The sequence below is a fragment of the Eleutherodactylus coqui genome, chromosome 11 (assembly GCF_035609145.1).
Source record: "Eleutherodactylus coqui strain aEleCoq1 chromosome 11, aEleCoq1.hap1, whole genome shotgun sequence".
NCBI lineage: Eukaryota > Metazoa > Chordata > Amphibia > Anura > Eleutherodactylidae > Eleutherodactylus > Eleutherodactylus coqui.
The window spans coordinates 91794568-91822068 of record NC_089847.1 but is presented as its reverse complement, the minus strand read 5'-3'; the positions used below and the strand labels follow the sequence as shown (position 1 = coordinate 91822068).

Below are 27501 nucleotides of genomic sequence, written 5' to 3'. Positions count from 1 at the left end.
TCGTCTGGGTTTAAAGCCCAGGATTAAACGCCGTAAATTTACAACGCTTCGTTCTTAATGGGTTACAAGGCCTGCAGCTTCTTGGGGACCACTGATATTTGTAGGTGAACTGACAATTTTACTAAACTTGCACTTACAAATATACGGTCAACCTTAGGCCCACAGCCATTAAGTGATATGGAGCTGTAATGGGACATGCTCAGATCTGCATGTGGCCATACTATACCTTTGTATGTAGGAGTTTTCCATAGGATTCATACATATCATATGCTCCAAGAGAGAATATCTACAATATTATATAGCCATGTGAGGGGCAATCTCCCCAAAACAGCCGTCTGCGTGTGGTTATTCTGGCTTCGGCATACAATACCCAGTCATTGTTATTTAAGACTTGTTCAAAACGTCTAACATTGACTTGCAAGAAAACCCCTTTACCCGACCATGACCAGATTCTTCCTCCTCCTCTCGGCACATCGTGTCGGGCTGACAACATTTTTACTTGGCGGTGCACTTTCTTCAGAAAGGAAATCTTGGCTATCTAGCAGTGCTTCCTGTTTTTGATTTTTGGAGGAACTTCTCTGCAGGTCACGGGGATTTCTACAAGCTCAGCTTTTTGAGGGGATGTGCTCGGACCCCTGTCTATAGAATTCCTGCACTCACATCTTTCCACATAGGAAGAGAGTGAGTCAACAGAAACATTCTGCTAGAAGGAAAACCGCATGGACAGGGTTTTTGGTAATCAGGATGCAATTCTGCATCTAGCAGAGTCGTTGGCACGGAAATCTGAGCTGATGACACTTTACTGGGAGCTGTAAGAAATGTGAAGAGTCCTGCGATTGGTCTCAGGATTTACATTATGGATCCCCATGAGGACTGAGCCCACGTAATGGAGCTGATCCATGTGCAGAACTCCTGATGTGTCAAGACGGGTCATGTCAATCTCTTCCAAGACGGATTTAAAATCCGCACATTGATACTTCTGCGCCCTTCACTCCATTGGCTGGAACAAAGAATTGACAGGTAATCAACGTTTTAGTGAAAACTGACTGAACTCACACTGAGCGGACAGCGCATGCACGATATACATCAGTATCTCTTCAGTGCGAGTTTTTAATGTGCAAGTGGCATCTGTTATTCAGAGGCGGCAAAAAAAGGGAGGTGGCCCATTTGATGTAAATTAAGTGCCCATCGAAGTCAGAGTGCTTTTAAAAAAAAACCAAAAAAAAAAAACAACTGCACATGCATGCCATGGAAGTGCATTTTTTTTCTCCTCTCGCTGCCACTGAATTGGCAGCGAGAGGAGAAAACGGATGGCACTCAGACCTTAAACTCGTCCCATTGACATCAATGCAGATCATCTGCGTGGAATCCGCGCTGATAGAGTATTCCGCGAGCGGAAGAAAATTTGTAGCATGTTCTATTTGTACCATGGGGTGTGAAGGAAAATTCGAAACTGCATCCTTTCCATGTCTGCGTATTACGGTGGATCCTCTGCAGGGACGTTGACCGCGGAATCCGCAATTCAAATTCAGTTTTGTGAGACCGGCCCAAGGCCACTCTCACACGCCGCGTCCGTTCGATTCTTCAATCCTGATTGCGGCATTTTACTGTGACTTTTATTCCGAGTTTTCGAATGCAGGTTACTGAGTACAACAGCTTTTGTTTTTGTTTTTTTAATGCGACTTATCATAAGGTTTGTTAAAAGTGCGAAAATACGTCAAAAATGAAGCAGATGGCGCTCAAAAATCGCGGCGTTAGAAATCCCACGTTGGAGCGTGGCTCTATAAGGCCCCATTGAAATCAATGAGAACGTTATACCGCGATTAGTGCAGCGTTCAAAACGCCGTGGTAAAAAGCGCATGTCTGAGAGCGGCCCAAGGGGTTATTCACGTCAGTCGTTTGGCATCTTTTTGCTAGTTTTCGGACAAACCTGTGAGTTATTATAACAATTTCTGAAAGTTTAAAGCAAAAACTGTTACTTATCATTAACGTGTGAATTAACCCTACCTATACCAAACCCATTCACTGTTAGTCATTGTTTCCAGTGAAGCTTCATTCTGGCTGATGGAAAACTGAAACAGCAAAAAACATTCCGCTGGTAGCAAATAAAGACCAGAGTTGTCCTAAACTATAACACCCCCCCCCAATTAGGTACCAAACCGATGCCAGTCTCCGATGGACTACAAAAACGACAAGCTCAGCTCTGCTACTCCTGTAGCCAGGTGCGCTCCTGCCGATTGTAGGGCATACTGAACTCTAGTCCATTCTTCATAGAGATAACAAGCCAGGAGAGCAATAAAAATACCTGCAGAATCTAAAGGGCACCCGAGTGTCTTATCTACCCGGCAGCAGCTAATCAAACGCCCATCTGATATTAATAGGTTATGGCTGCCTGGTGCGTTCTGAGGAACATGCCACCGTCCTGACGGCGGTGGATGAGTAGACGCGGCAGCGCGCCGTCTGCCTGCTCATCTCCTTGTTGCTATGGCGCTGGAATCTCTTGTCACGACGTTCTTCTGGAAGCAGATTAACTCCTCTCTCTCCCACGGTGCAGCGCTCTCCCATCTGACGGGGACAATCTGCTTCCACGCTGCTAACGCATTTCACACCCATTGACTCTGCTATATAATGTCTGCAGGAGGTAAGTGCAGGGAGGGATACCACCGACGTGATGGGCGCAGACACTAGAGCGGGGGGGAGGGGGAAGAACACAAATCCGGCATCTGTTTACAGCATGTTGGCGGTGCGACGGTGAGCGTGAGTCAGTGGCGGACGCACATCTACGGCTCCGCGGTACTCACCCTTAAACTTAGAGCGAATGTTGGCCAGTTCCTTGTTGATCCTTTTTATTTCCGCTTCTTTACTTTTACCTGAAATGAGATAAGAAACCGGAATAAATCTCACCCCCAAGAAGTGCTCAGTGATAACGTCAACACGGCGCCATTCACAATTACCAAGAGAGCGTCTGTTTCAACAAACTGTAACCCCCAGAAAATAACTCTGCCGTTCCTCTATTCCTCCTCCTGGAAATGTATGAATAAATTGACAGCTAAGGGTGTCACAGTCTGAAACTATTCAGCCAGTGCTGGCCTTACCCAATGTATAGCACCCAGTGTCAGCCCATTAAAACATTTCCAGGAGGAATAACAGAGGGACAACAATGCAAAAATATGAGGGGGGAGGAAAAATAAATAAAAACAAAAACACAAACACGATACTTGTATCCCAATGAATTAGTCTATGGGGTACGGACATGTCAGAAAAGCTGGCAGATCCTCAATAATGAGAGCGCTCATGAGGCTTAAGAAATACTTGCACACCATAAAACAATGATAGTCCTCTAACCTTCCTCCTGGAAATGTATGCATGTATTTATAACAGGGTTCCCGATTTCCTGTAAATAGGGTGTGCCCCTACACAGCCGGCAGGTGTGGGCGCTCTGCTTAGTTAGGACACCTATGTAGCACCAGAGGAAAAATACTGCAGCATGCAAGTATGAATACAACCATAGACCAGTTGTGTATGACTGTACATACAGGGGGAGCTGTCAATCACTGATGGCTCCGCCCATTGGACTCTTCAGCTCAGGATGTGCAGAGATATAAATGAATAAAACTACAAGTTGTACTAAATCTTTTCCTATTAAACTATATATCAATCTGCTCGGCTCCTTCTGCTCTATAAGAGGATGCCTGCAATTCTGACAGCGTGTTGACAGTTTTCCTTTAAAAGCCAGGTCCACCCTACCAGTCATGACACGAGTACACATCAAGTACACAATGACCGTGCCGCCAGTCCCCCTGTACTAACTTGGTGGGTATGCACATGTAATACTCGCCAAGATAGAACATGCTGCAATTTTTTTCATAGGAGTAATATTACTCATGCAAAAATAGGTGTGAGTGGCCCAATACAAATCAATGTGCTGCGCATGGGAAAATTGCGTGAACGGCGTGCAATATCAATACACCCATGCCTAAGCCAGATGTGTATTTGAAGGTGCACTACTGAGTGTGATGCACACACTCCACACATAGAAGGCTGTGCGGTAACATGAGATAACATGAAGGCCACCAAAAAACCACGAGAGCTCCTGAAGATAAGGGTCGTCAACTGTCAGATGGAAGAAAGCCAAAACTAAATACTACAACTGTAGGGGACTGACGGGGAGGGTCAGAAACCACCACTAATCAATGAACATGCAGATGTCAGACAGACCACAAACTGTAAAAGTATCAGCAAAGTGGGGAAAAACAAAATAAGTATTCCTATCACAGAGTTAAACCTCAGCAGTCACCCGCCGGGCAGCAGATGGGTTCACGGTATTTCATGCTCCTCTGTGCCTTCATGGACCTTTTGGATTGGGAGACAATAGGGTTGTTCCTAGTAAACTTTTAGAGATTTTGGTTCCGGATCAAAGGAACTTCGCTGTAGGATGTTTGTTGCACAACGTATCATGTAGGAGGGCTGATCAACCCAAAAGGCTGAAGAAAGGGCACTAGTAAAGCAATATGGTAGTGTGTAGAGATGAGCGAACGTACTCGGATAGGCACTACTCGTCCGAGTAATGTGCCTTATCCGAGTACCGCTGTACTCGTCTTGAAAGATTCGGGGCGCTCCGCTGCTGACAGGCGAGTCGGAGCGGGGCAGAGCGGGCGGGAGAGAAGGAGAGAAAGATCTCCCCTCCGTTCCTCCCCGCTCTCCCCTGCAGCTCACCGCTCCGCAGCGCGTCCCGAATCTTTCAAGACGAGTACAGCGGTACTCGGATAAGGCACATTACTCGGACGAGTAGTGCTTATCCGAGTACGTTCGCTCATCTCTAGTAGTGTGTGATCGTGGGGGTCCAACCACTGGGACCCCACAAATCACAGGAACTACAGTGCTAACTTGTGTGATCTCCACTCAATGTATATGGGTAGATTAAGAACCCCAGGTCTCATGATCAATGGGGTCTCGGCAGTTGGACTCACCCTGGACAAAAATCTATTGACCTTTCTATGGATAGAAAAGTTGTTTGGGCGAGACAACCCCTTTAAATAACCACGTAGAATTGCCAGAAAGGGTCCTTTTACCAGAAACTGCAACTCTTATCCAGGTTATTGATCTAGGTTAACCCTATTCACCAGAGACAGCCCATGAACAGACGTGGTGTGGCTCCTGGAGGAGGGGGTGCATTAACTAGGTAGATTTGCCATTCAGAACTCGACGAAAACTGGAAGTGGAAGCGGTTGGCGTCCTCCAGCTTTTCTGAAAATGGATATAAAATAAGGAAAAATGTGACTAGAATTTATGGCCATGATCCCCACAAGACAGATCTGCTGCAGATTTTCTGCAGTGGAAAATCCACCCCAAATGGCACAGTTTGTGTAAGGCCTCATATCCACGGGCATAATTGAAATGCGGAATCCACGTGGGTCACCCGCAGTTCAATATGCCCATCGTTGGGCACCTGCAGGTATTTAAATCCACCATGCAGACGAAAGTACCGGCCGTGATGGATGAGATCTGCGCCGCTTCCGGACAGGTGAGTAAATGTATTTTTTGCCTCATGTCTGCGGGCATGGCAGGAATCTGCTGCGGGATTCCACACTCAGAATCCGTGTGCCCGTGGACAGGAGGCCTTACAGACTGTGTAATGGAAATGCTGCAGATGTGACACTGCACTGCAGAGGGTGAAATCCACAGTGATTCAGCAGTATACACTGACATGCCACGGATTTAAAGGCCACGTACACCTCTGCACACTTTCCTTTTAATCAATGCGTTTTTTGGAAATGAAGATTTTTTATAAGTGGTTTTCCTTACATATTTGACTGATTTCTATGCTTTCCAAGGCAGACTGGGGGACTGAAATCTTAGCAAATACTGTCAGAGAAAACTGACAGCATCTCCCCGCCGGCTCCCCTATTGTGAACCTACATTTACTGCCCTTCCACTGAGCTACTGAGGGCTGTATGACAGTGCTGAGGGATGATGGAGGAGATAAGTAGGACATAGAGAAGAGAAAGCTACTATTACAGAGGGCTGTATGATAGTGCCGAGGGATGGCAGAGGAGATCAGTAAGACAGAGCAGAGAAAGCTATTACAGAGGGCTGGATGACCGTGCCAGGGGATGGTGGGGAAGATCAGGAGGAGAGAGAGCAGAGAAAGCTACTATTACAGAGGGCTGCATTACAGCACTGAGAGATGATGGGGGACATCAGGCCAACAGAGAAGAGAAAGCTACTATAACAGAGAGCTGTATAACAGTGCCAAGGGATGGTGGGGGAGATCAAGAGGAGATAGATCAGAGAAAGCTACTATTACAAATGGCTGTATGACCGTGCAGAGAAATAGTGGGGGAGATCAGGAGAGCAGAGATCATAGAAAGCTATTACAGAGGCTGTTTACCAGTGCCAAGAGATGGTGGAGGAGATCAGGGGGACAGAGAAGGAAAAGCTACTATTACAGTGGGCTGTAATTCACTCTGGGTGAATTTTCTGCCCTTAGCAGTGAGGGGTAACAGAACCAGCAGCTACTCAGAGGGAGGAGATAGGGTGATGGCTGTGTAGTATTGAGTGGGTGTGGTTATGCTACACAGCCTCTGAAAGAGGGGGGGAGGGAGAGCTAAGCTTGTGCACCTTCATGAGAGACCAGCTGATCAGCTCTGGAAACACCTCCAAGGCAGAAACTTGAATATAGGAGAGCCTGCAAACCAAGTATGAGGCTAAATCCATCAGAAGGCAAACTCATCGCAAAAAGTGCATCCTTTTTTCTGCAGGGACTTAGTAAAAGGTGTCTGTGTATTGATTTTTCATGTACAAATAGGTTTCCACAGCTTTTAAAACCCACTTGTCAATTATCTGCAGTGTGGATGAGAATTACTTACAAATAACCCATTTTGCTGCCATTGTAAATGCTGTAGATTTTCCATATGGAATTTGCCATGTGAGAACATGCCCTAAAGAGGTATCCCTGGTCAAGGTTTTATCCTCCATTTTACAGCCTGAGATGATTCAGTTTGTTCGGTCTTGATCTGTAGAGAAAGTCCATAAGAGCCTAGATAACACTTGCACCGGGCTTTACAAGCTTGATTTAAATGGAATAGACAGCTACACTGAACACAAAATGAGCATTTCCCAAAGCCTATATGGCCCAAAGCGTTTCCTTCTGTATACCCTTATGCTGTCATTCTTTACATGAATAGGCGAAGGGAGGGAGCAGAAGAGAGCAATGTTACATGGAGGCATTTGAGAGATCTTCACCCACTTGAAATCTACTGTCACTTTGAGAACTTTTGGAAGCTGCTAACTGGAATTGGAGAACTAAAGCTGTAAACTGCTTAATAAATAGATTTGAAACATTAAAGTACAACGTATAAAAGTGACGCAACATAAAGCCAGCTGCAAATATTCTTCACACAAATCAAGATACTCTGAATGGCCCCTTCATTAGAGACCCCGGCCCCTTCACGATTGGAGCTTCCATGCATGGAAATTAGACAAGAGAACGTGTTTTCTGTGGATCAGTGTCAGTATGAATCCACATTAGACTTGGCGATCTGAGTGACTTCAAACGAGGCTTGGGCATTGGCGCTAGTCTAGCAAGGGCCAGAATTTCAAAAGTTTCCAATCTTATGGGATGGTTTGTAACAGTGTGGAGAGTATACCAAGAATGGGGTGATCGAGGAAAAGTACCCAGCAAGAGGAGATCTTGTTGACGGAAACAACTCGTCCAGGAAAGGAGTCAAAGGAGGATGCCAAGAATCGTTCTAACAGGCGATATAGTTGTTTCTTAGCACGATTAGGGTATAACAGGACTATTCGGAGTGTCAATGCTAAGAGGCAAGACCCCAGAGTGCAAAAACAAACTAAAAAAGTGGAAAATTATAACCTGGTTAGACAAATACAGATTTCTGTTGCACCAATATGATGGGGGTGGGGGTCAGGATTTGGCACAAGCAGCATGAATAGATGACCCCTTGTTAACAGCTGTTCAGAGCACCCAGCACTTTCATCTAATTTGCATCAACTGCAAGCAGCTTCCTGTCTGCACGGGCCGATATTCTTACAGGACAATTTCACCAGTAAGTCGTATTTAGGAGACCATGAACCGCATTACTTCTATAGGACCCAAAGGTTATCTAATGAGCTACTAGATGAGGTCTCTAATGAAGCCATCATTTAATGCAAGTTTGACAAAGTAGCACTTGTGGGGGTCAGACACTATTCCAGACAACTTCTGTGAAGTGTCATTGAAGCCCCCCACCACCACCGGTCTCTTCTAGGCTGGGAATGACTGCATTCGATCCTACAATAAATACAGAAGACGGAAATATTCGCTCCCACGCCGAGGACTCGCATGGCCGTGTTGAAGTCCTGTCCGATGACATTTATGATGATTGTACAGCTACAAGGCAGTGGAGTGTAATTGCATTTTCTGCTCCGTAGCAGTGTTAGCCCTAATGTGCTTACGACAAAGGAACATTTCACATTTTTCGGTCTATAGAAAACGAATGCTGGTTAAATGTGGGCTGCAACACCAATGCATGGCTAACTAGAAGAAACCTCCTCCTGCTCTACTTTAGGGCCGTACATCAGACCCCGAGGGTCCTTGAGTCATCCTGTTCTGTTGAGTCATCCAGCCATCTCTTCGTTCTATCTGAAGACCACGACTCGTATAGCGGGCACCATAATACTCAGACAGATCCCCGGTTATTGAGCGATCCCTCACCCTCCTTTTACATAATTAGGGAAGATTTTTATTTACAGGTTATGAACTTCCTTTGTAGGTATTTTCTTTCATTGCTGTAAGGCCAGTAGGACACAAAGCAGTAACTTTCCTGATAAAATCGGTTACTGCTCTACGTTTACAGCTCCTATAGTGACTCGTGTGCCTTTATAGCAGTCACGAAATCACAAGCTCCTGAACGATCCCGCACGATGGTAGTTTCGTGTCACACGACTCTTTACCCAAGTGCCAACACCTGGATAGAGTCACAAAACAGTCGTGTTGGATCTTAAGACAAAAAGAAAAAAAAAAGTTAGTTCTATTGGAACAATTTAAAAGGTTTGCAAGAGGTGGCCCTGACCTTTCTGGGCACGCTCACACCTTGCCCGCTTGTGGCGGAGTTCCCGGTGTGGAATGTGCACTGAAATTCCACAACAATACAATGTTAGGGAAACTAAACCTGGATGCATTGCTGAAGACAATCTGGTTCCACTCTGTAGCAGTCGTTTACGACATCACTGCAAATGGAGGCGAGAGTGAGTAGGTGTCAAAGGAAGTACACATAATGGGCACCGTGACACTATATGTTCTTCAGCCAAGGGCCAGGAAATGGTTCCAACAGACACCGGGGTGTAACGATGGCACCGCCTGTCTCTGGATGGCAGCAAACAAAACAGTTGGAGCTGCTCGTGCTTGTTGGACGCTCCTCTCTACTGAGGGTCTGTCAGGGGTCCTGATCCTGGTCCTGATCCTGGTCCCGTTGTGTGCCCTCATGCATCCACTGGTCCCACCCCCCCCTAACAGTCTGGTCAGAATGGACGGTAGAGGACAAGTCATCGATATGATCATCCAGCTTCTCACATCCCAATAATGCGCCCCTCTCAGACTGGTAACGGGGTGAAATCACTTCTCTGCATCGTAGAGGCGTCTAGAGGTCAACAAGCTCTACACAAGCGGAAGAAGAGGTCACTACATACAAGGAGCCTCCGAGAGCCTCTTAAAGGCCAAGGAGCGAATCACTTCTAGGACTTCAGGTGGACAGACCGTTCATCCAATCACCACAACTCTAATCATTTGCATATCTGCCTGAGATGTAAGGAGGTGGCGATCAGCTAACCGGCGGAGATCCTGAGCGGTGGACCCCCAGTGATCAACTATTGATGACCTACCCCGAGAATAGGTCATCAATAGTAAAAAGGGACAGAATCCTTTTAAGCAGAGCAGATCTTTCACAGATTTCCCCTACACATCCATGCTTCCGGCCACTCACTATGCAGGAAGCTACAACACAGCCACATTGATCCTATTGTACTGATCTGTGTTGCAGGATCCTGCACGGTGGGTGACCGGAAGCATTACTGATGTGCAGTAGAAAATCTAAAGAGACCGCAGTTTTCAATATCAGAGCGAGTCACCGAGTAGGGCCGCTACCAATCGCAATACATTGCATTAGATATAGCAAAATATTTTAACCCTTTCCAATCCACTGTCTGACGTCTAAAAGACATTCTAATTGAGGGCTCTACAGCTCAGATGTCGGAAGACGTCTGGCAGGGTATTCCTACTGTAGATTACTGGCCCGTGTTGTCGGGGGCCTCTCCAGCATGTCACATACTGCAGTACTGGCGCTAGCCAGCAGATAGCGCCATTGTATATTGGCAGAAAGAGAAAGCCCCCTAGGAAATCTTGAATCTAAAATTGGATTGCAAAGGGTTAAGATGGCAACAGCTTAAAAAAGGTCCTGGGAAACATCTTCCTATAAACTGTGCCTATTGCCATTTAATGGGGGCCTTGTTAGTAGTCACTTAGCTACAGGGAGTCTAATATGTTGAGTAAAGTGACTTCTGCCTCCATTTCTCCCTTCTCTACAGAGATACAGATGTCGCTATTGGAATAATAAAGAGAAAGTAACCCGCTAAACGCACAGCTGGCACCTCACCCAGGAGAGGGGCGAAGTTGCGTGGCAGCAGCTGTCACACTGCCCATGTAGCACTGTGACAATGACCGTATGTTTTGCCCTCCATCTGATCTACTGTAAAGTAGGACATGCTGTACTTTGCTATCTGTGATCAGCCGGCCTCGTCATGGTCCAGCTGCCCTGGCACCGGCATCAGGTGAAGTCACTCCACCATGCAGATGCCTCTCCAAAACAGATTAAGGCTATAAAGTGCTCTTCTAAATTACTAGGAAATTACACCGCGCTCCATCTTTTTCTCTGTTGCCAGGAGTCACATGAGAAAACTAAATTATTTTTTATGGGAAATTATGCAAATATCCCATAATTGTTCTCTCCAGCATCTGGTTAATGTTAGCGGCAGACATTTGCTGAATGGCGGATGTAATATTACATGTTTAGACTCTAAGACGAGTCTGTTGAATGTCCACGGTATAATTTATTCTATTCAGGGACGGCTGTACGGCGCATCTGGTTACTATGGAGCCGATCGGGACCCATTCAATCACTTAGGAGCTCAATGCTTATTTATCGCCATAGACCATACGAAAACAAAAGACGTAATACATCAGCAGCTAACGAGGATCACAAGGCCCAAATACTGGTCAAAGTAAACACCACAACCCTGCAAATTTACCCTAGGAGGATATTGCAGCGATGGGCTGCAGTGGTCATATGTTGAGGTGGTAGAGATCAGTAAGGGGCGCAGAGAGCGCTGAAACAGAAGTGATTGGGACCGATAAGATTTTTTTCTGGGAATTTTAATCAACTGGACAATCCCTTTAATGGTATTAGTGTAAATATGTCGACACCAGAAGCTAGGGGTTGGCCAAGGTAGAGGTAAATGCCCGGTCACTCCCCAATGACCCAAGCTGCTGATTGGCTAAATTGCAGGCTCCCGTTTTCTGCTGCTGGCACGCTGGGCAGCCTCAACAAGCACAGGACACTCAGGCGCCTGCTCTCTGATGCTATCCCGTCTCCAGAGACGGCCGGCCCCTTAGCACTGTTACTTGCCGGCTCCTGCTCTCTGGCACAGTCCCACCCCTTAAGCGCTTTAACTTGGCACCTCACCCTCTCTGCCGCTACCCCTCTCCACCGGCAGGATCGCACTGACAGCGCCTGACTTACGGCCAGCTCCGCCCCTCACTGTCTGGTGCACTCGGCCATCTTCAGGTGCTCCTGGTTCGCTCTGCCGTTCTCCACCGGTAGGATCACACTCAGCGCATGTGACTGACGGGCAGCTCCGCCCCATCAGCATCTGGTGCGCTCGGCTGTCTTCAGGTGTGTGTAGGATAGCCAATAGTCAGCTGGAGGTGTGACTGGGCGTTAACTCTAGCTGAGCCCATGGAGACATATTGGACTAATACCCCCTTTACACTGTCAAAATTTCTGACAAGCCATATTGAGATGTTAAGTTTTGATCGGTGAGGATTTGGCTGGCTAGATTCCCACCCATTGCAGAAATGAAGGGTTAAGAAGCACTTGTGTGCGCCATCAGCCTCACTCAATTTTCCTTAAAAAAAGGCAAGCAGAGCAGTGTATAGCCATCGATATATATTAAAGATAATTTTCATATGTAGGTTGAAACAGTCATTACCCGAAATATAAGCAGCTGTGTAGGAGGCTTAAGACTGGGCAAGGAACAGCCAAACTGCTACAAAAAAGGTGAGGCTGTGGAAGACAGTTTCCTGTCAGGTCATATGCCATGGCAAGACTGAGCACAGCAACAAGACTCAAGGTGGTTATACTGCATCAGTAAGGTCTCTTCCAAAGATTTAACATCAGTCTGGAGTTTCAAGATGTGCTGTTCAAGCAGGAAAAAAAAAAAAAAAAGAAAACCAGAGATGTAGTGGTCGGTCAAGGAAATATGTTGCAGCAGATGAGACGTCATGCTTACTTCTCTACAAAATCAGAAGATGTCCAGCAGTGCCGTCAGCTCAGATAGAACTTGCAGAAACCAGTGGGACGCAGGTACACCCATCTACTGCCTGGAGACGTCTGGCCAAAAGTGGTCTTCACGATAGAATTGCAGCCAAAAAGTCATTCCTTTGGAGGTAGTCACAAGACCAAGCGGCCTAACTATACACAAAAGATCACTACACTGGGCATTCCCTGATGACATTCCCTCAACACTAGTGAGTTATTAGTGTCTGCTCTGCAATGGACCACTGAATGCACATTATACTACCAGGATTGATCTTTGGCTCATTTCTGATATTGATTCATAATAAGTATTTTCAGAACTACAGCCCAGTCTCCGCTCTCAGACACATTTACATAACTCGACTGGAGGTCATTGGAAACCATCAACAGGCTGGTTGTCATACACATCCCCAACAGTTCAGATGAGCTCCCATAACGGGAGGGGTACAGTTTCCTGCGCCAATCCCAGGCAATGTTACATTATACAATCCTCAAGGCTTCAGAGGTTACGCATCCTGGCATGTACCTCAGCTGGACGGCCAGGTACCTTCTCACGGGGTGGTAGCGCTGCGGGCATGCCACAACTAAATACCCGCAGCAATTCTGCAGAAAAACCAAATCCACGCCTAAAAATGTAACACCGGTTCATTTCCTAATCCACGGCGGCAGCGCTGCGGGTATACCGCTTCCGTTGCTGCGGATCCGCATGCAGATGGAGCCCAATTTATGTGTGGCTTTCCCCGAGGATTGTCACGTCTGTCACACCTTCTGTACACAGATCTCAGGCGATCATTGGGGGTTTTTGCCTTCCTCTGGATAGGCTGAACTGGATGGGCATGGGCGTCATTTTTCAGCCTTCCACATTATGTTACTATTGGTTCCTGCAAATCAATTCAGCAGACAATTCTGTTTCTACGTTCTGAATAGTCTTTGTATATAGAGGATGCTGTATAGAAGTCGGCAATACGCTACAACATTCGGATTGACACTTTGGGAGTGATCTGCCTACATAGGCCTTTCCAGCCATCTATTACCGCTAGTGTGCAACTAAGTGTCACTAAAGCGTCTACGGGTGCAGCAATACTTGTATACATACATAGAAGCAGTAATACCGTATACATCTGCAGGCACAAGACGGCTTCATAACCACCAAGTGACCCCCACCTGAAACGCGCTGGAGTTACCCACCGCAATTATTCATGAGGGTGATCTGCAGACTCCCCGGCCTCGCCGTGGCCTGAATATGTGAGATAGGTAACGGCACGGGCGCAGATGACACGTACCAACCCGCACAAGAGAGGTGGAGTAAAACTAACATGGAAAGGGACTTGTGGATATTAATAAACAGCAAACAGAAGTGTAACAACCAGTGCCAGGCAGCTGCTGCCAAGCCAAATAAGACCATGGGAAGCATCAAAACAGGCACAGATGCACATGATGAGAACGGAGTCGTTGTACCATTATACAAATTGGTAGGCTGCTTATGTAATACTGTGTACAGTTTGGGTACAGAATTATACAAATTGGTAGGCTGCTTATGTAATACTGTGTACAGTTTGGGTACAGAAGTCCAAAACCAAATAAATGGAAAGGGTGAAAAAGGGGCTCAAATGATCACACTTGGGATAAAAAATTTTATTTTTAAAAAAAAGTCTGTTTAGGGGCGTCTACTACATCTAGAGGAAATAAGGTTTTTACATCAACATATTGTAGAAGCCTATTCTCTACTGTAAGAGCAGTGAGACTATGGGATGCTGTTGTGGTTGAAGGGGTACTCCTAAAACACTACAAGTCATGTGTGCCAGATTATTGCACATGGATTGCTGAGCTGTAGTTACCCCAGTTGAAACTTTTGTAGTCAAGATGAATTTATTCACTTAAGACGTGCAAAATATCATGCAGGGCAGTGTACTGCAGTACTGAGCAGTGGAGATGTGAATAAATAGCAGAATATAACTTCCTATTAGTTCCAGGAGGACATCAGTGTATGTCTCTCCCTGCTCCGCCTCCTACCCTTCCGATTAGCACAATGACTCCTTCCCCTCCTACATGCCCTGTTCTGTTGTCATTCTGTCTCCAGTAACGCACAGGAAGGGAAAACCTGAGGGACCAGAACTTTAGTGATTTTTTTAGCACAAAAAAATAAAATCAGCATTTTAGGTAAAATAAATTGTACTTTTGCCAGTTATCACTCATGTTGTCTATAAAGTTAGTGATCATTTAACTAACATTTGATCAATCCTATTTATTAACTAGTAATTTTGCTAAAAGAGGAAATTAAAGGGACTGTAGAAAGGTTTAAAAATAAAAAAAAATATTCTAAGCGGGGAATGGGATAGTTCAAATAAACCATAGTTTACCTGTTATATCCCACGCCACTGCAACACCGGTGGTGCTTTGCTCAAACATGTCATACATCATGTGACTGCTGTAGCCAATCACTTGGCCCGTTGGTGCCAATAATTGCAGCAGTCACGTACATATGGAACAAAGTTAAAGGGTAAGGGCAGGCTGCAAGAACTTTAGCGCTTGGTTCCTCAGTTGGGACTTCCCTCTATGACCAGAAACGGAGGTATTCTGTAAGAGCGGCCCCCATTCTGTTGAACGTTGTTCTGTCCTTCCATTACAGGGCCTCATCTGAAGAGCTGTCCTGTAAGGGGGTCCTCACACATGACAGAAGATTCATTCTTGAACTAACCTGCATCACAATCCACATCCTGGTCATGGAATTGCTGTGGATTCTGCATTTAGCAAATCCACAGCAATCATCATCAAAACCTACAATGAAGATGCAGAGTTTATTGTGGATTTCCGTGGTGGAATTTTCTGCACTCCATTTCAGCTGCGGGGAAATCTCTGGCCGGCGGCTGCTTTCCCCGGCAAGAACCAATCACTTACTGGGAGTGCCGGCAGCGGACTGCGCGCCACATTGTGAAAGAAGTTGTGTTTGATTGCCCATCCTCTGAAATAGACAAGTGGGGCCACTGAAGTAACGAGGGATTTATCACATTCCTCACTTAAACTTTTTAGTAAACTCCTGGATAACCCCTTTAGGGTATTGCGGTGTATTGTCTAATGCATTGGAGCCGGTTCATGCAGCAAGACATTAGAATTTCCTCCAACAATTTCAGTAAAATCTCCCATTTACACACTATGTGAGCCAACGCATGGCACTCCCCCCAACATTATACATCACATAGAGGGGTGCGCTCTCTCCTGTAACGCCAAGCAAGGAGGACGGCCGGCTCTTAACGGCTGCAGCTGCTCTCCACGCAGGGAGGCCGCAGGTCAGCAAGGTCATAATGTGCCGAGGTTTAGAGTCGTCTAATCTGGGATTACAACGTGCTTCACAAGTCAAAATATTTAGTACTACAGAAAGACCTTGTTACACCGGCATTATGTAATGCACGCCACTACTACCGGAGGAAGGGGCTGATAAAGCACCCAAACACGGCATCCTAATTACCTGAGGCCAAATGAATCCTGCAATGGCCAGATTACACTGTAGTCAACGGTTTTATTAGCATCTTATTCACAGAAGGCAGCGCAGAATAGTGCGGTGTGTAAATATCTCTGCCAGCGATGGAACAATAACTTGTTCGCTTCTTGGGGCAAATTTACTAAAATTTTGCATTTCCCACGCCGGGCTTCGTACAATTTTCCCCAGCGTAGGGAGCACTGAGTACATGAATAGGCGAACACCCCTTCATCTAGTCAACTTAATCTGTGCGCCTATACAGAGATGAACGCCGGCTCCAGACACGGCCTATAGTTCTGGCATCATTTCCGCCAGTTAGTAGTGTAAATTATACATAAATCTGTCGGTCCAGAACAGCTACAGCCCCGCACATCAAGCCCCACCAACGTTTCGTAAAAGTTGTGTGGCCTGCGCAGGAGGTTAAAAAAAAATTTAAAAAAAAATGTGCGACTTTTCTACGCCAGCGTTCGGGCGCAACTTTTGTAAATGTTACCCAGTGTTCAGTTTCTGCAGGCGTAAAAGTCAAACGACGATTGGGTCGTTTAAACAGGCAGTCGTTCATTTGTTAACGACTGCCTGTTTACTCTGAATGGAGGCGGGCGTAGGCAGAACCACGGCAGCACGGACCCTCCAGGTTCTTGACGGCAGCGTATCCTCATGGGGCGGGTCATCTAAGAGATGTGTTTAGCGTGTCCGATGTCAAGCAGCAGCGGGGCTGGAAGTGGTTACAAGATAGAAATATCAGGTCACAATTAGCAAATTTTTGACTGCACCGGTAACCATTTAGTCATCTGGGTGGACAACCAGCAACACACTCGTCAGTGGCAAGGTCAGCAATGTAGAAGCAAGCGGCGTTAAAATGACCTGCAGTATATACCTACATACAAGTGTATTGCAAAACTGTAGAGTTTTAGGTATAGGTCACACTAGCCACTATTTGTAGCCCGGTAGTCCAACGCAGCACTCACCGGGCAGAGAGCAAGTGCGGTGAATCGGTAGTCTAGAACACCGCCAATGTACAGCAGATAAGTGTGGCGACACCTGGAGACCACAGAAGGGGAACCTATGATACAAACGGGAGGTCGGCAGGCGACATTACTCCACGTCTCAGTCCAAATTATGTCCAAGGGGGCGTTTTAATAAACAAAAGCGAAAAAAGCAGACTAAATATGCAAATGCAACCGCATCCTACTGGGGAACGTCATCATGTAGGCCAAGCCAGCAAATCCTCCCTTCACCATGACTTTCCTAAACCTTTCCTTACCACGGACCACGTTCTGGACACCTATCGTTCCATCATGGAGTGTCGATGTACCAACGTCTATATGCATTCTGAGGCCGAAGGAAGACGTAAATCAGACTTGTACTTACAGAAGCATTTGTGGCAGGAGCGGTGGTAGACGCTGGGATTCCTGCAGTGGATTACTACTGAATCTGATGAATCCCTACCAAAGTAGACCTGCGTGACCATGGCCGAACGCAGGGGGTAAGACTTGACGGAGTGAGCGACAGTATACAGAACACAATTACATACGGCCCAAGGAGACGTGTCGTCTTCTCAACAGCCCAGATTCAGGTTGAGGTCCCTCTAACCCCCTAGTCTATAAGGTACAAATCGTTAACCAAGAATCGGCTGTGACTCCGGTGATTTTAGTTACTACATACATCGGCGCTGTCAGCGCACCCCAGCCGCCGTATCACCTGACCGGCGGCTCGTCAGTCACTAGGTGCTGCCGAGAGGCCTCTGCTGCGGCGCATCGACAGTGCCAAGTATGCCATTATATCTACCCAGGTCAGCTGTGGATTTTGACGGCAGTTCTTATTTACAGTGGAATTTTGCGCAGCGTTTAAGCCCCGTGTGAACGAACCGCGAGGCAGCTTTCACGTGGCTGAGAAAAACTTTTCAATGGAGTCATATACATGCGCAATTTTTTTTTACAGCATTGCAGTGCGGGAAAAGAAAAGTACATCCCGTCCCGTCTTTGGCGTTTACTCGCATCGCCCGTAGTTTTTAATGGGTCCAGCAAAGCATCACACTGCGTGCGAGGTGCGCACAAGTGCGCTGTGAGGTCCCCTAACGAAAAGACTTCGCGATCCCGCTTCCCTGAAGTGATGCGAGGAGTTAACGCAACAACGCCTGGCATCCGTTGGGACATCGCACGTTGGCGAGCGCGATATCGGGTGAGTTTCACAGCCCAAAAATCACACATACCTGTGAAGTTAGCTTTAGGCCATATTTAGATGGGTGAGCGAGTCACCGGACTGATTTTCTCGGTCCGACATTGTACTTGCAAATGTGATTCATCGGCAAGAAAACCGCATCACGTTTTTTTTTACCTGCAGATCTATCATAAGATCAAAAAAACGTGCAAATTAGGACCAGAAAGAAGAATGACGGAGGATCGTCCATGGAAATTAATAATGTGTTCTCCATCTTTTGCAGGATCTCCTCGACATTGGTTTCCTCGTCTTCAGTCATGCGTATTTGTTACTTGGTTTATATGAAGATTATGATTTTTCTGCGCAGATTTCTATTATCAATAAATATAATTACTGGCACATCAAAAATTATTTATGCAGTTCTCCTCATTGTAAATTGATTATTATTAGAGATGAGCGAGCCTACTCGGCCACGCCCCTTTTTCGCCCGTGTACCGCGATTTTCGAGTACTTCCGTACTCAGGCGAAAAGATTCGGGGGGGGGGGGGGGGGGGGGGGCGCCGTGGGTGAGTGGGGGGGGGGAGGGAGAGAGAGCTCCCCCCTGTTCCCCGCTGCAACCCCCGCCCCCCCCCCCGCTCCACCACACCTCCCCCCGCCCCCCGAATCTTTTCACCTGAGTTCGGAAGTACTCGAAAATCGCGGTGCTCGATCGAGTAATTACTCGAAACGAGTAGGTTCACTCATCTCTAATTATTATATTATGGGTTTAAGATATCTGTGTTCCTGTAGAACGGATAATAAACATCATGCAATATGTGTTAAAAGTATGTGTATCTAGAGGACCGTACATTGGTTGGGCATAGAATAGGACAGTGCCCATGTGGGTGGTCCTTGCCAGGATTTAATGGTATTTTACCTTGAGTGTATCTTCTGTAGATCTCTTATCTGGAGACTTGATGTCTCCCCTTAGACATGTATATAATCACCTCTGGTATTGAAATTGTGCACCCTTTATTTATTTAAGCCCCGATTACCACAATATACAGTTGCTGCAATATATAATGCGAAGTTGCTACATTAACGGTCACACATTTTGCCAACTTTTGCTGCCATTGACATACTCGCGCGTTTATATGCGGGGGGGGGGGGGGGATGACATTTATGGCTGCAGTGTAGATAGGATGCGGGATGACTTGTGATAGCGATGATCCTGCGCATGCACAACGACAATTCGCAGGAGATTCCTTCTAGTCTCGGCACAGGTCGTTTTCATATAGTGATAACATGGGAGAACGTCTTCTCGCGGCAGCGGTGTTCCCGCGCATGCGCGGCGATAATTCATTGAATATTCCATCTTGTTTCGCTTTAACGTAGCGTGAGGCCTTCTTCTCGCGATGGCAAGGATCCCGCGCATGCGCACTTCTATACGTCAGGTATCACAGCCGGCCATTAGATGTGCGCTCAACACCGATCATGACGCTTGTGAAGAGGCAATCAACGATTGAGGAGCTGCACCTGCATACTAGGTGTAGGCATTGGCTAATTTGTATTACACTGTCCATATATACTGTGCACTGGTACTGTTGTGTATTAGCTTGAGGAAGGCAACCCGGCCGAAACGTTGCTATCTTGTAATGGGGCAATAAAAGCTTTTTGCATCTTTCTACATCCTTGTATGCTGCCAGTTACTACCTTTTGTATTGGAAATTAATAATAGTCGCTCAGCGATTGGAGGCGAAGCGGGACGGAGAGCGTTCTGGACGCCCAACTCCATTCACAGTAATCCAGCAATAGTTCACTAACGAGGACCAATCACCTCATTGGGCACCCACAACACACAGAGGTACGGAGAGCGCTGTGTAGTGGCTGGAGCTGGTAACTGCATTAAAATCAATGACAGTTGCACCTGCAGTTACAAGCGTCGGCCACTACACAGGGATCGGAGATAACTGCTTCCGCTCTGCATCCCTATAGCGCTGGCAGCAGACACCCAATCCGCTGGGGTCCTGGGCAGCAGATCCTGTCGATCAACTATTGATGACCTATCTTGAGGACAGGCCATTAACCCCTTCCCGCTCAAGGACGTACATTTACGTCCTGGAGCGTCAGTGTATGTATGCAGAGAGATCGTGGGGCGACCTCTCTGCATACAGCGCGGGCATCAGCTGTTTAGTACAGCTGACACCCGCGATCGGCCGATCGCAGCTATTAACCTTTTAAGTGACGCTATCAATTCTGACAGCAGCATTTAAAAGCTCCCGAATGCTGTTTGGGGGTACCGTACGCGCCTCCCTTAAAGTTTAAATGACAAAACACAACAATACTCCTGGATTTGGGGACTTCAAAGTGGTCAGAAAGATGAAAGTGAAGGACAGAAGAGACACTGAACTTAATACACATCTACAGACAGCTTTACCTAAAAAGACCCTCCGATCCTGGACAATAATGGCCGAACCGCTTCTGACTACTTGATGCTTAGTGTACATTAGTTGTCAGACACTACATGCTGCCCTGATTGGGCAGCACCACTCATGTGACTGCAGTGGCCAATCAAAACAGTTGTAATATTTTAAGGCCCTTTCATACGGAATACTCCTAAATAAAATAAAAAAAAAAATAGTGCAATTTTTCCCAATGGAGTCTATGGGAAACGCTTACGCTCCTCTTACGTGCCTGAAGATCGCAATATCACAGGAGTGATGCAATTTTTTGTCAACGTGTCACCGCGTTGGCCCAATATCACACTTGCCATTTGAATGCAGCCTTAGGCCTCATGCCCACGGGCGGGCTTGATTAGCGGAAGATCTGCAATTCAAGCCGCCCACAGGGAAGCATGGCGTCCGCACCTCAGACAAAACATGCGGATTGGTCTTCCGGATGCGGAAGACAAAACGCAGTGCGCTCCCATTTTAGGGCGGATTCCGTGCGGACGGCTTCCATTGAAGTCAAGGAAGCAGCGCAATCCGCAGGAAAGCAGGAGTTAAAAAGAAAAAACAATGGCACTACCACATGGGCCGGCGGGCACATCTGCAGTACAGAGACTACAAGATCAGGACAGGCACAGAGGTCCGCGAGCGCCGGCAGGGTCAGATTCCACTGTGGCTCCCGCATGCAGAATCCGACCCACCGGCGTACATGAGGCCTTAGGGCTCTCGCACACTTGCATTTTTCTTTCACTTTTTTCCACGCGATATCGCTGCTTTTTTTAGCGCGAATGTCAATAGGACTTTAGAATGCTAAAAAAAGTCAAAAAATAAATTGCAAGTTTGTGCTTTGCGACTTTTGTGTGATACGTTTTAACATTAGAAATTCCAATAGATAAAGAAAAAACGCGGCGATATTGCGTGAAAAAAAAGTGCAAGAAAAACGCAAGTGTGCGAGAGCCCTAAGGCTGCATTCCCACGAACGTATATCGGCTCGGTTTTCACGCCGAACTGATATACGTCATCCTCATCTGCAGGGGGGGTCTGAGGGGGGGATGGAAGAGCCAGGAGCAGGAACTGAGCTCCCGCCCCTTCTCTGCCTCCTCTCCGCCCCTCTGCACTATTTGCAATGAAAGGAGGCGGGACAGGGGCAGGGCTAAGTTTTGAGAATTAGCCCCACCCCTGCCTTGCCTCTCCCCATTGCAAATAGTGCAGAGGGGCGGAGAGGAGGCAGAGAGGGGGGCGGGAGCTCAGTTCCTGCTCCTGGCTCTTCCATCCTCGCCCCCCTGCAGATGAGGACGACGTATATCGGCTCGGCGTGAAAACCGAGCCGATATACGTTCGTGGGAATGCAGCCCACGGGTGACGGCCGCAGACAGCATCACAAGCGTTACTTCGTTCACTAATTGCTTCATTTCAGTTCGTCTATCAAAAAAAAAAAAATAGATGCAGGTTGATTAATTCTAGTCCGGTGTAAGCAGGTAATTGTCTTAACGACTAGCCAATAAACTTGCAGGGAGGTGCGCGCTTCAGCGACCGCGAACAGTAAAAACCACAGGAGTAACAGTCGTTTATAGGCTAACAAGTGGCTGCAGGGACTTCCAGCAAGTATCTGAGGGACCGCCGTACAGCCGCCCTTACCGAAGTGATAGGACCGCCGAGGCTCGTGTGCAGACGCCACCGACAGCCGATGAAGGAAGACCCGCATACAGTGACATCGGGACGGGCAGTATTTTAGCTGCCTGGATAACCCTTTAAGCTCATTTCACACACGGTGTACTATAAGGATACATTCCCACGTAGCGGAAGATGTGGCAGAAGGTCTGCAACGGACACTCCATGATGGAAAACCTGGCGAATTCCGCACTATAGGTACAGGCAGTTTGAGGCAGTTTTTGTTGCACATCTGCAGCGGAAGCCACCCTTGTAACTGAAAGGGTTAAAGCAATGCTGCGGCACAACACACCGCTGGCGCAGATACGGACAGCTTTACTGTTGCGGTTTTGGTGCGGAGTGTCCATTGCAGACATGTTCCGCTTCGTCAGAATGTGGAAATCTTGACACGTGTTTTTTTAGGCACCTTGTAATGCTTCATTTATCCACTGGTAGCGCAATAGAGAAAGACAGTCGGCGAGGGACATGACTGATCATCATTAGGAGGCCCCCCCTAAGACAAGGCTCTTCCAAAGTCGGGGGAGGGGGGGGGGGGGCACTAAACCCACTAAGGGGAAGCAATCATATGAATGTGAGCAGATCCTAGTAGGATGTATATCTATCACCTGCAAGGACTAGTGCAGACAGCCAGCTCCGCACAGGGCGGCTCTCACACCGGCGTTAGGGTCAGTTCAGAGTTTCCGTCTCTCTGCTTTGTTTTTGGAGAAGAGGAAACGGAAATAAAACTGAAAAAAAAGCCCAAATGCATTTCTTTTCTGGTTTATATCAGTTTCATCCAAAAAAACAGAGCAGAGAGACGGAGACCCCGAACTGACCCTAACGCCGGTGTTAATGCAGAAAATAAGTGTCGGTTACAAAAAGCAACATTTAGTAGAGACACGCAGTTTTATTTGTATCCAAGCGTACAAACGACGCAGAGAGCCCCGATTCCTGACAGTCCCGTCCAGGCGGTGCGATCTGGTGACTGACCGCTATGTCTGTACACACCTCAATATGGAGGGCTGTCAGTCACCAATAGGAATCCGGTGGGCGGTCCTACGCAGAACAAGACGTAAGTAAGTTATTACTGCTTCCATCAGTGATTTTGGGCTTCACTTCCCTACTTTGTTGTGGGAAGCACCGAGGACAGACTTGGAAAGTCTGCAACAAGTCTGCAGCATGCGACTATATCGCCAGCGTGTGACTACTTAGATCACACGTGGGCTCTCCTGAAATCAGCTGACTATACCGATGCTCGATATGCTGTAAAGTTTGCAGCTGCAGGAATCCCGCTGCGTGTGAACATTCCCTAAAAGGCTTTTCAGAGAATTTCAATAAAAATTAAGCCGGACCGCCCCTTTAAGTATTGGCCCCGCCCCCAAAGTCCGTTTAATACATATAGTTGATGCCACACCACGTGACATCACTGGGGTTTGGAGTCTGGTGGTGTCTGTAAACGTCACACGGGCTTCAGCAGGTTTACAGGAGGTGGGGTGGTAGACACATGACCGCTGCAGCGCCCCCCGGAGCAGAGTTCCCAGCCTCCTTCCAGTCACAAGAAGATGTGCAGAAAAGAGTATCCCCCAAAAGGCGATGTGCGGGCGATGCACCACAACACCGCCATACGCTCACATCTACAATAGCGCTCCCTTCAGGTCCTCCCAGTATAACATATTGCCACAACGACAGCACGCCGCCGCCAATCGTTAGGCCGATTATCCTGCGAACATGGACGTTATTACCGCAATCGCCCTCGGCAGATAAATCTGTGTACGCGAACAACTGAATGCGCGCCATTTCAACCGATGAGCCAACGCCAAATTAAGCCTATACAAAATGAACAACGAATGAAAAGTGAATGATTAGTTCCGTGTAAAAAGCCCCTTTGGGCCGCGTTCCCACAGGACGGAGATCTCACGGAATATTCAAAGCGGGACCGCACGGGAATACCGCAAGATTCCTGCCGCGGAAGGCAGCTTCAAAACCTGCGCGGGTCTGAAGCCGCTTGTCCGCCTGTATTCCGCTACGTGAATCTCTCCCTATAGAAAGGACCATCAGCCAAAACGGCGATACAACTGACATCCGGGGGCTTTCAATTCCGTGTCAGCTTTGGCGCGGCTTGTGGAGGAGATTTTTGCAAGTCTTGTCCACTTTGCTGCTTCGTCTCAGGCTGAAGACTGCGGCAATTCCGCCCCGTGTGATCCTTCGCCATAGAACTACACGGCATTCGCGCCACTTGTGGGCTTCGGGAGAGACAGGTGGCGATCATGGCAGAAGCCGTAATGGCGACCGCTCTGGCTGCCCAGGGACCGCCATAACGAATGGCGGGACAGAGTGGATGTCTGCAGCACATAAGAGGAGTAGATCCAGAGTCAGTCGCCATTTATGTCCGTAAACGGCGCCGGGCTACACACAATGTCACAAGCCGACCGTACAGATGGCGGGCGCTGGACACGGCGGGCGACATCCGACTGCTGCAAATCATCTTCAATGTTGCAAAAAAGAGTTACAATGTATCAAATCATCATACAGAACTAACGCGGACGGAATGTTCGTTCGGAGGTTCCATCGCCGATACGGCGAAAAATATCGGAATAGCGATATTTCAGGACAGCTGGGCGGAAACCAAACAGACCCCATGGGGTCCATCCGGCGCTGTTCGGTTCCATCATATTACGGATCCATTCGCACACAAGATCCCCCTTTACTGCGCTGCGAATGGAGCAGGAAAACGTAACCCCCGCCGCAGGCGTGAGAAAATATGCAAAAAAAATAAAGAGGACCAAAAATCTGAGATGGCGATCGGTGAGGAGGAGCGTCCACCGCCCTCCAGCCACAAGACCCCCAATAACACCTCCTGGCCAGAGCTGACCTTCAGCATAGAATGGCCTCCTGCAATGTATGGGCCCCCCTAATGCTCAGCAGCAGCAGCGCCCATACAGAGCCGTGAGCACAGCGCCCCCTGCCGGCACAGCCGCCACTAACGGTCCCCGCTAATGATGGCTCCCACAGCTCTCCCAAATACTCACAGTTCCTGATATCTGAGATGAAGACGGCCAGGCCCCGCATCCCATCTCCCTTGGACACGGCGGGCATCTTCCCCACAGACAACGGGGCAACGCCCGGAGCCGACGAGAAGCGGAGGAAGCCCGGGCCGGTGCGCTCAGCTGGGACGTGACCGGGTTATGACTGGACGTCTCCTCCGGCCCGGCGCGCCCCCGGCTTACACCTCGTACTGAGAGCAGCACACGTGAGCGCGCACGGAGGAGGGGGAGACAGGAAGCGCGGCCACGGAGGATGCTCTGAGCGGAGCGCCGCCTCCTCGGCTTATGTAGAGGGGCGTGGTCCTGTCATGTGCGGAGGGCACGTCATTGGTCGGATTGCAGCTCGTCATTTACATACCTGCACCTGCTGGTGGGGACTTGTGACTGGCGAGCTGCTCGGGCTCCAGCAGGAGGCGCTGCTGCATACATAGTAGTGTTTGCTTAGAACGCTCACTCATTTAACCCCCTAGTGATCGGCCTATTGTTTGCTGTAAGGAACAAGCGATTGTTATCATCGCATTGCATAACATGTTGACACAGCTGTATATAGGCTTGTTTTTTGGGGGGAGTATTTTTTAATGGCACCACTTTGGGGTACATATAATGAGGTTTTATAATAATTATTACATTTTGGGGGGGGGGGTGAAGAAAAAAATACCTAGAAATTGATTTTGGATTGTGCTTTTATGGGGTTCACCATTCAGTACAAATAACGTGATGGCTTTCTCATCTAAATCAGCGCAATTATTGCCATAACGAGTTTATAGAGGTTTTTTATATTATTTTAACTAGTTTTGAACGTAAAAACACATTTTTAGGGCTTATTCCCATGGACATATTTGCACGCATATCCCTGTGGATGACTTCCCCTTTAATGTCCACCATATACACCTTTCTACGGCGGCTGATAAGGGGCATAATTCTGATGTGTGCGTCTTTTCACGGCAAGCCTGGCACGGGTCTCCCATGCCAATGATAGTCAGGCACTAGCTCTAAATGGCGGGGACCAGAGAAACAGATGATCTCCGTTGTTTTTTACCCTTTACATGCCACCGTCAACGTAACCACAGCAATGTAAGAAGGATGACAGAAGCAGTAAGCTCCCTCTGTCAACCATCGGACCCCCTGCAATGTAACCGCGGGGTCCCAATGAGTATCTATGGCACCCAAAGGCTTGAAGACGGCCTCCAGGTCTGCCATCTACGAGGCTCAGCAGAAATCCGGGATGGAAGCTGCAACAGAGCACCCGACGTTGATGTGAATGGAGCCCTAGTGAGGGGTGTACAACTAACTTTTGGTCTCATTTTCAAAAAAAACCAAACACTTCCAATAGTTGCAATAAATGAGAATATATCATGTTTTTTTTTTACTAATTAACACCATATAGGGATACATAGTCAATTTTTTAATCTGCTTTTATTCCTTTATTGTAGATCTATTTATTTTACTTTCTGTACATGGCTATGGGGGCGGCCATCTTAAGGCCCATTTACACGCAAAAACAATCTTCCAAACGATTGAAAGATTGACAGTTTTAGCGATCGTTTTGCATAAACTGCTAATGGACACTAATGTCCATTTAGCAGTTTATTACCTTCATTTGCATGTAAATTAGCCTCCAGCAGCTGTTTGTAAATCCCAGCAATCTGGACTTTGCTCTCAGCTGCATTGTCTTCGCATGGGCTGCTGTGGGCTGTCAGCTGAATGCAATGTAATTAACTGCTCCCATGGAGAACGCAGTGGGCAGTCCCTGCTACCATGTTTGCCTGAAAATAAGACACTGTCTTATATTAATTTTTGCCTCAAAAGAGGCATAGTGTCTTATTTTCAGGGCTGAGGGGGGGGGGGGGCTAATAATACTCACCTATTGCCAGCATTCCGGTCCTTGCACTAGTCTCTGTCTCTGCTGCAGGCTGCCACATCCTCGAGGCTTCAAGCCGACAGGGCATTGTTTTCTACGCGGATGATCTGCTGTGCATCCACATAAATCCGCGTGGAAAAAAGAGTCCGCGATCTCCCGCAAGCTATTAAAAGTCAAATCAACGATCACTCGCAGTGGATCTGCTGCGGAAATCCACATGCAAAATCCGCGCATGCCGTGGACATGAGGCCTTAACTATAGCAAACAATTTTTTCAACATTGGACTGGAAAAGAG

At 47.5% G+C, this 27501-nt stretch overlaps 1 protein-coding gene across 1 annotated transcript in view; it reads right to left on the bottom strand.

Moving 5' to 3' along the window:
• The window catches only part of LOC136582191 (AP-2 complex subunit alpha-2), a 57172-nt gene extending 31600 nt beyond the window's left edge, over positions 1–25572 (bottom strand). Inside the window, exons 1-2 of the mRNA XM_066583041.1 lie at positions 25331–25572; positions 2802–2870 (exon numbers count right to left, since the gene is read on the bottom strand). Coding sequence (XP_066439138.1) covers positions 2802–2870; positions 25331–25397 — 136 coding nt within the window. The 5' untranslated portion in view covers positions 25398–25572. The remainder of the gene's footprint in view (positions 1–2801; positions 2871–25330) is intronic.
• Positions 25573–27501: the final 1929 nt, after the last annotated feature.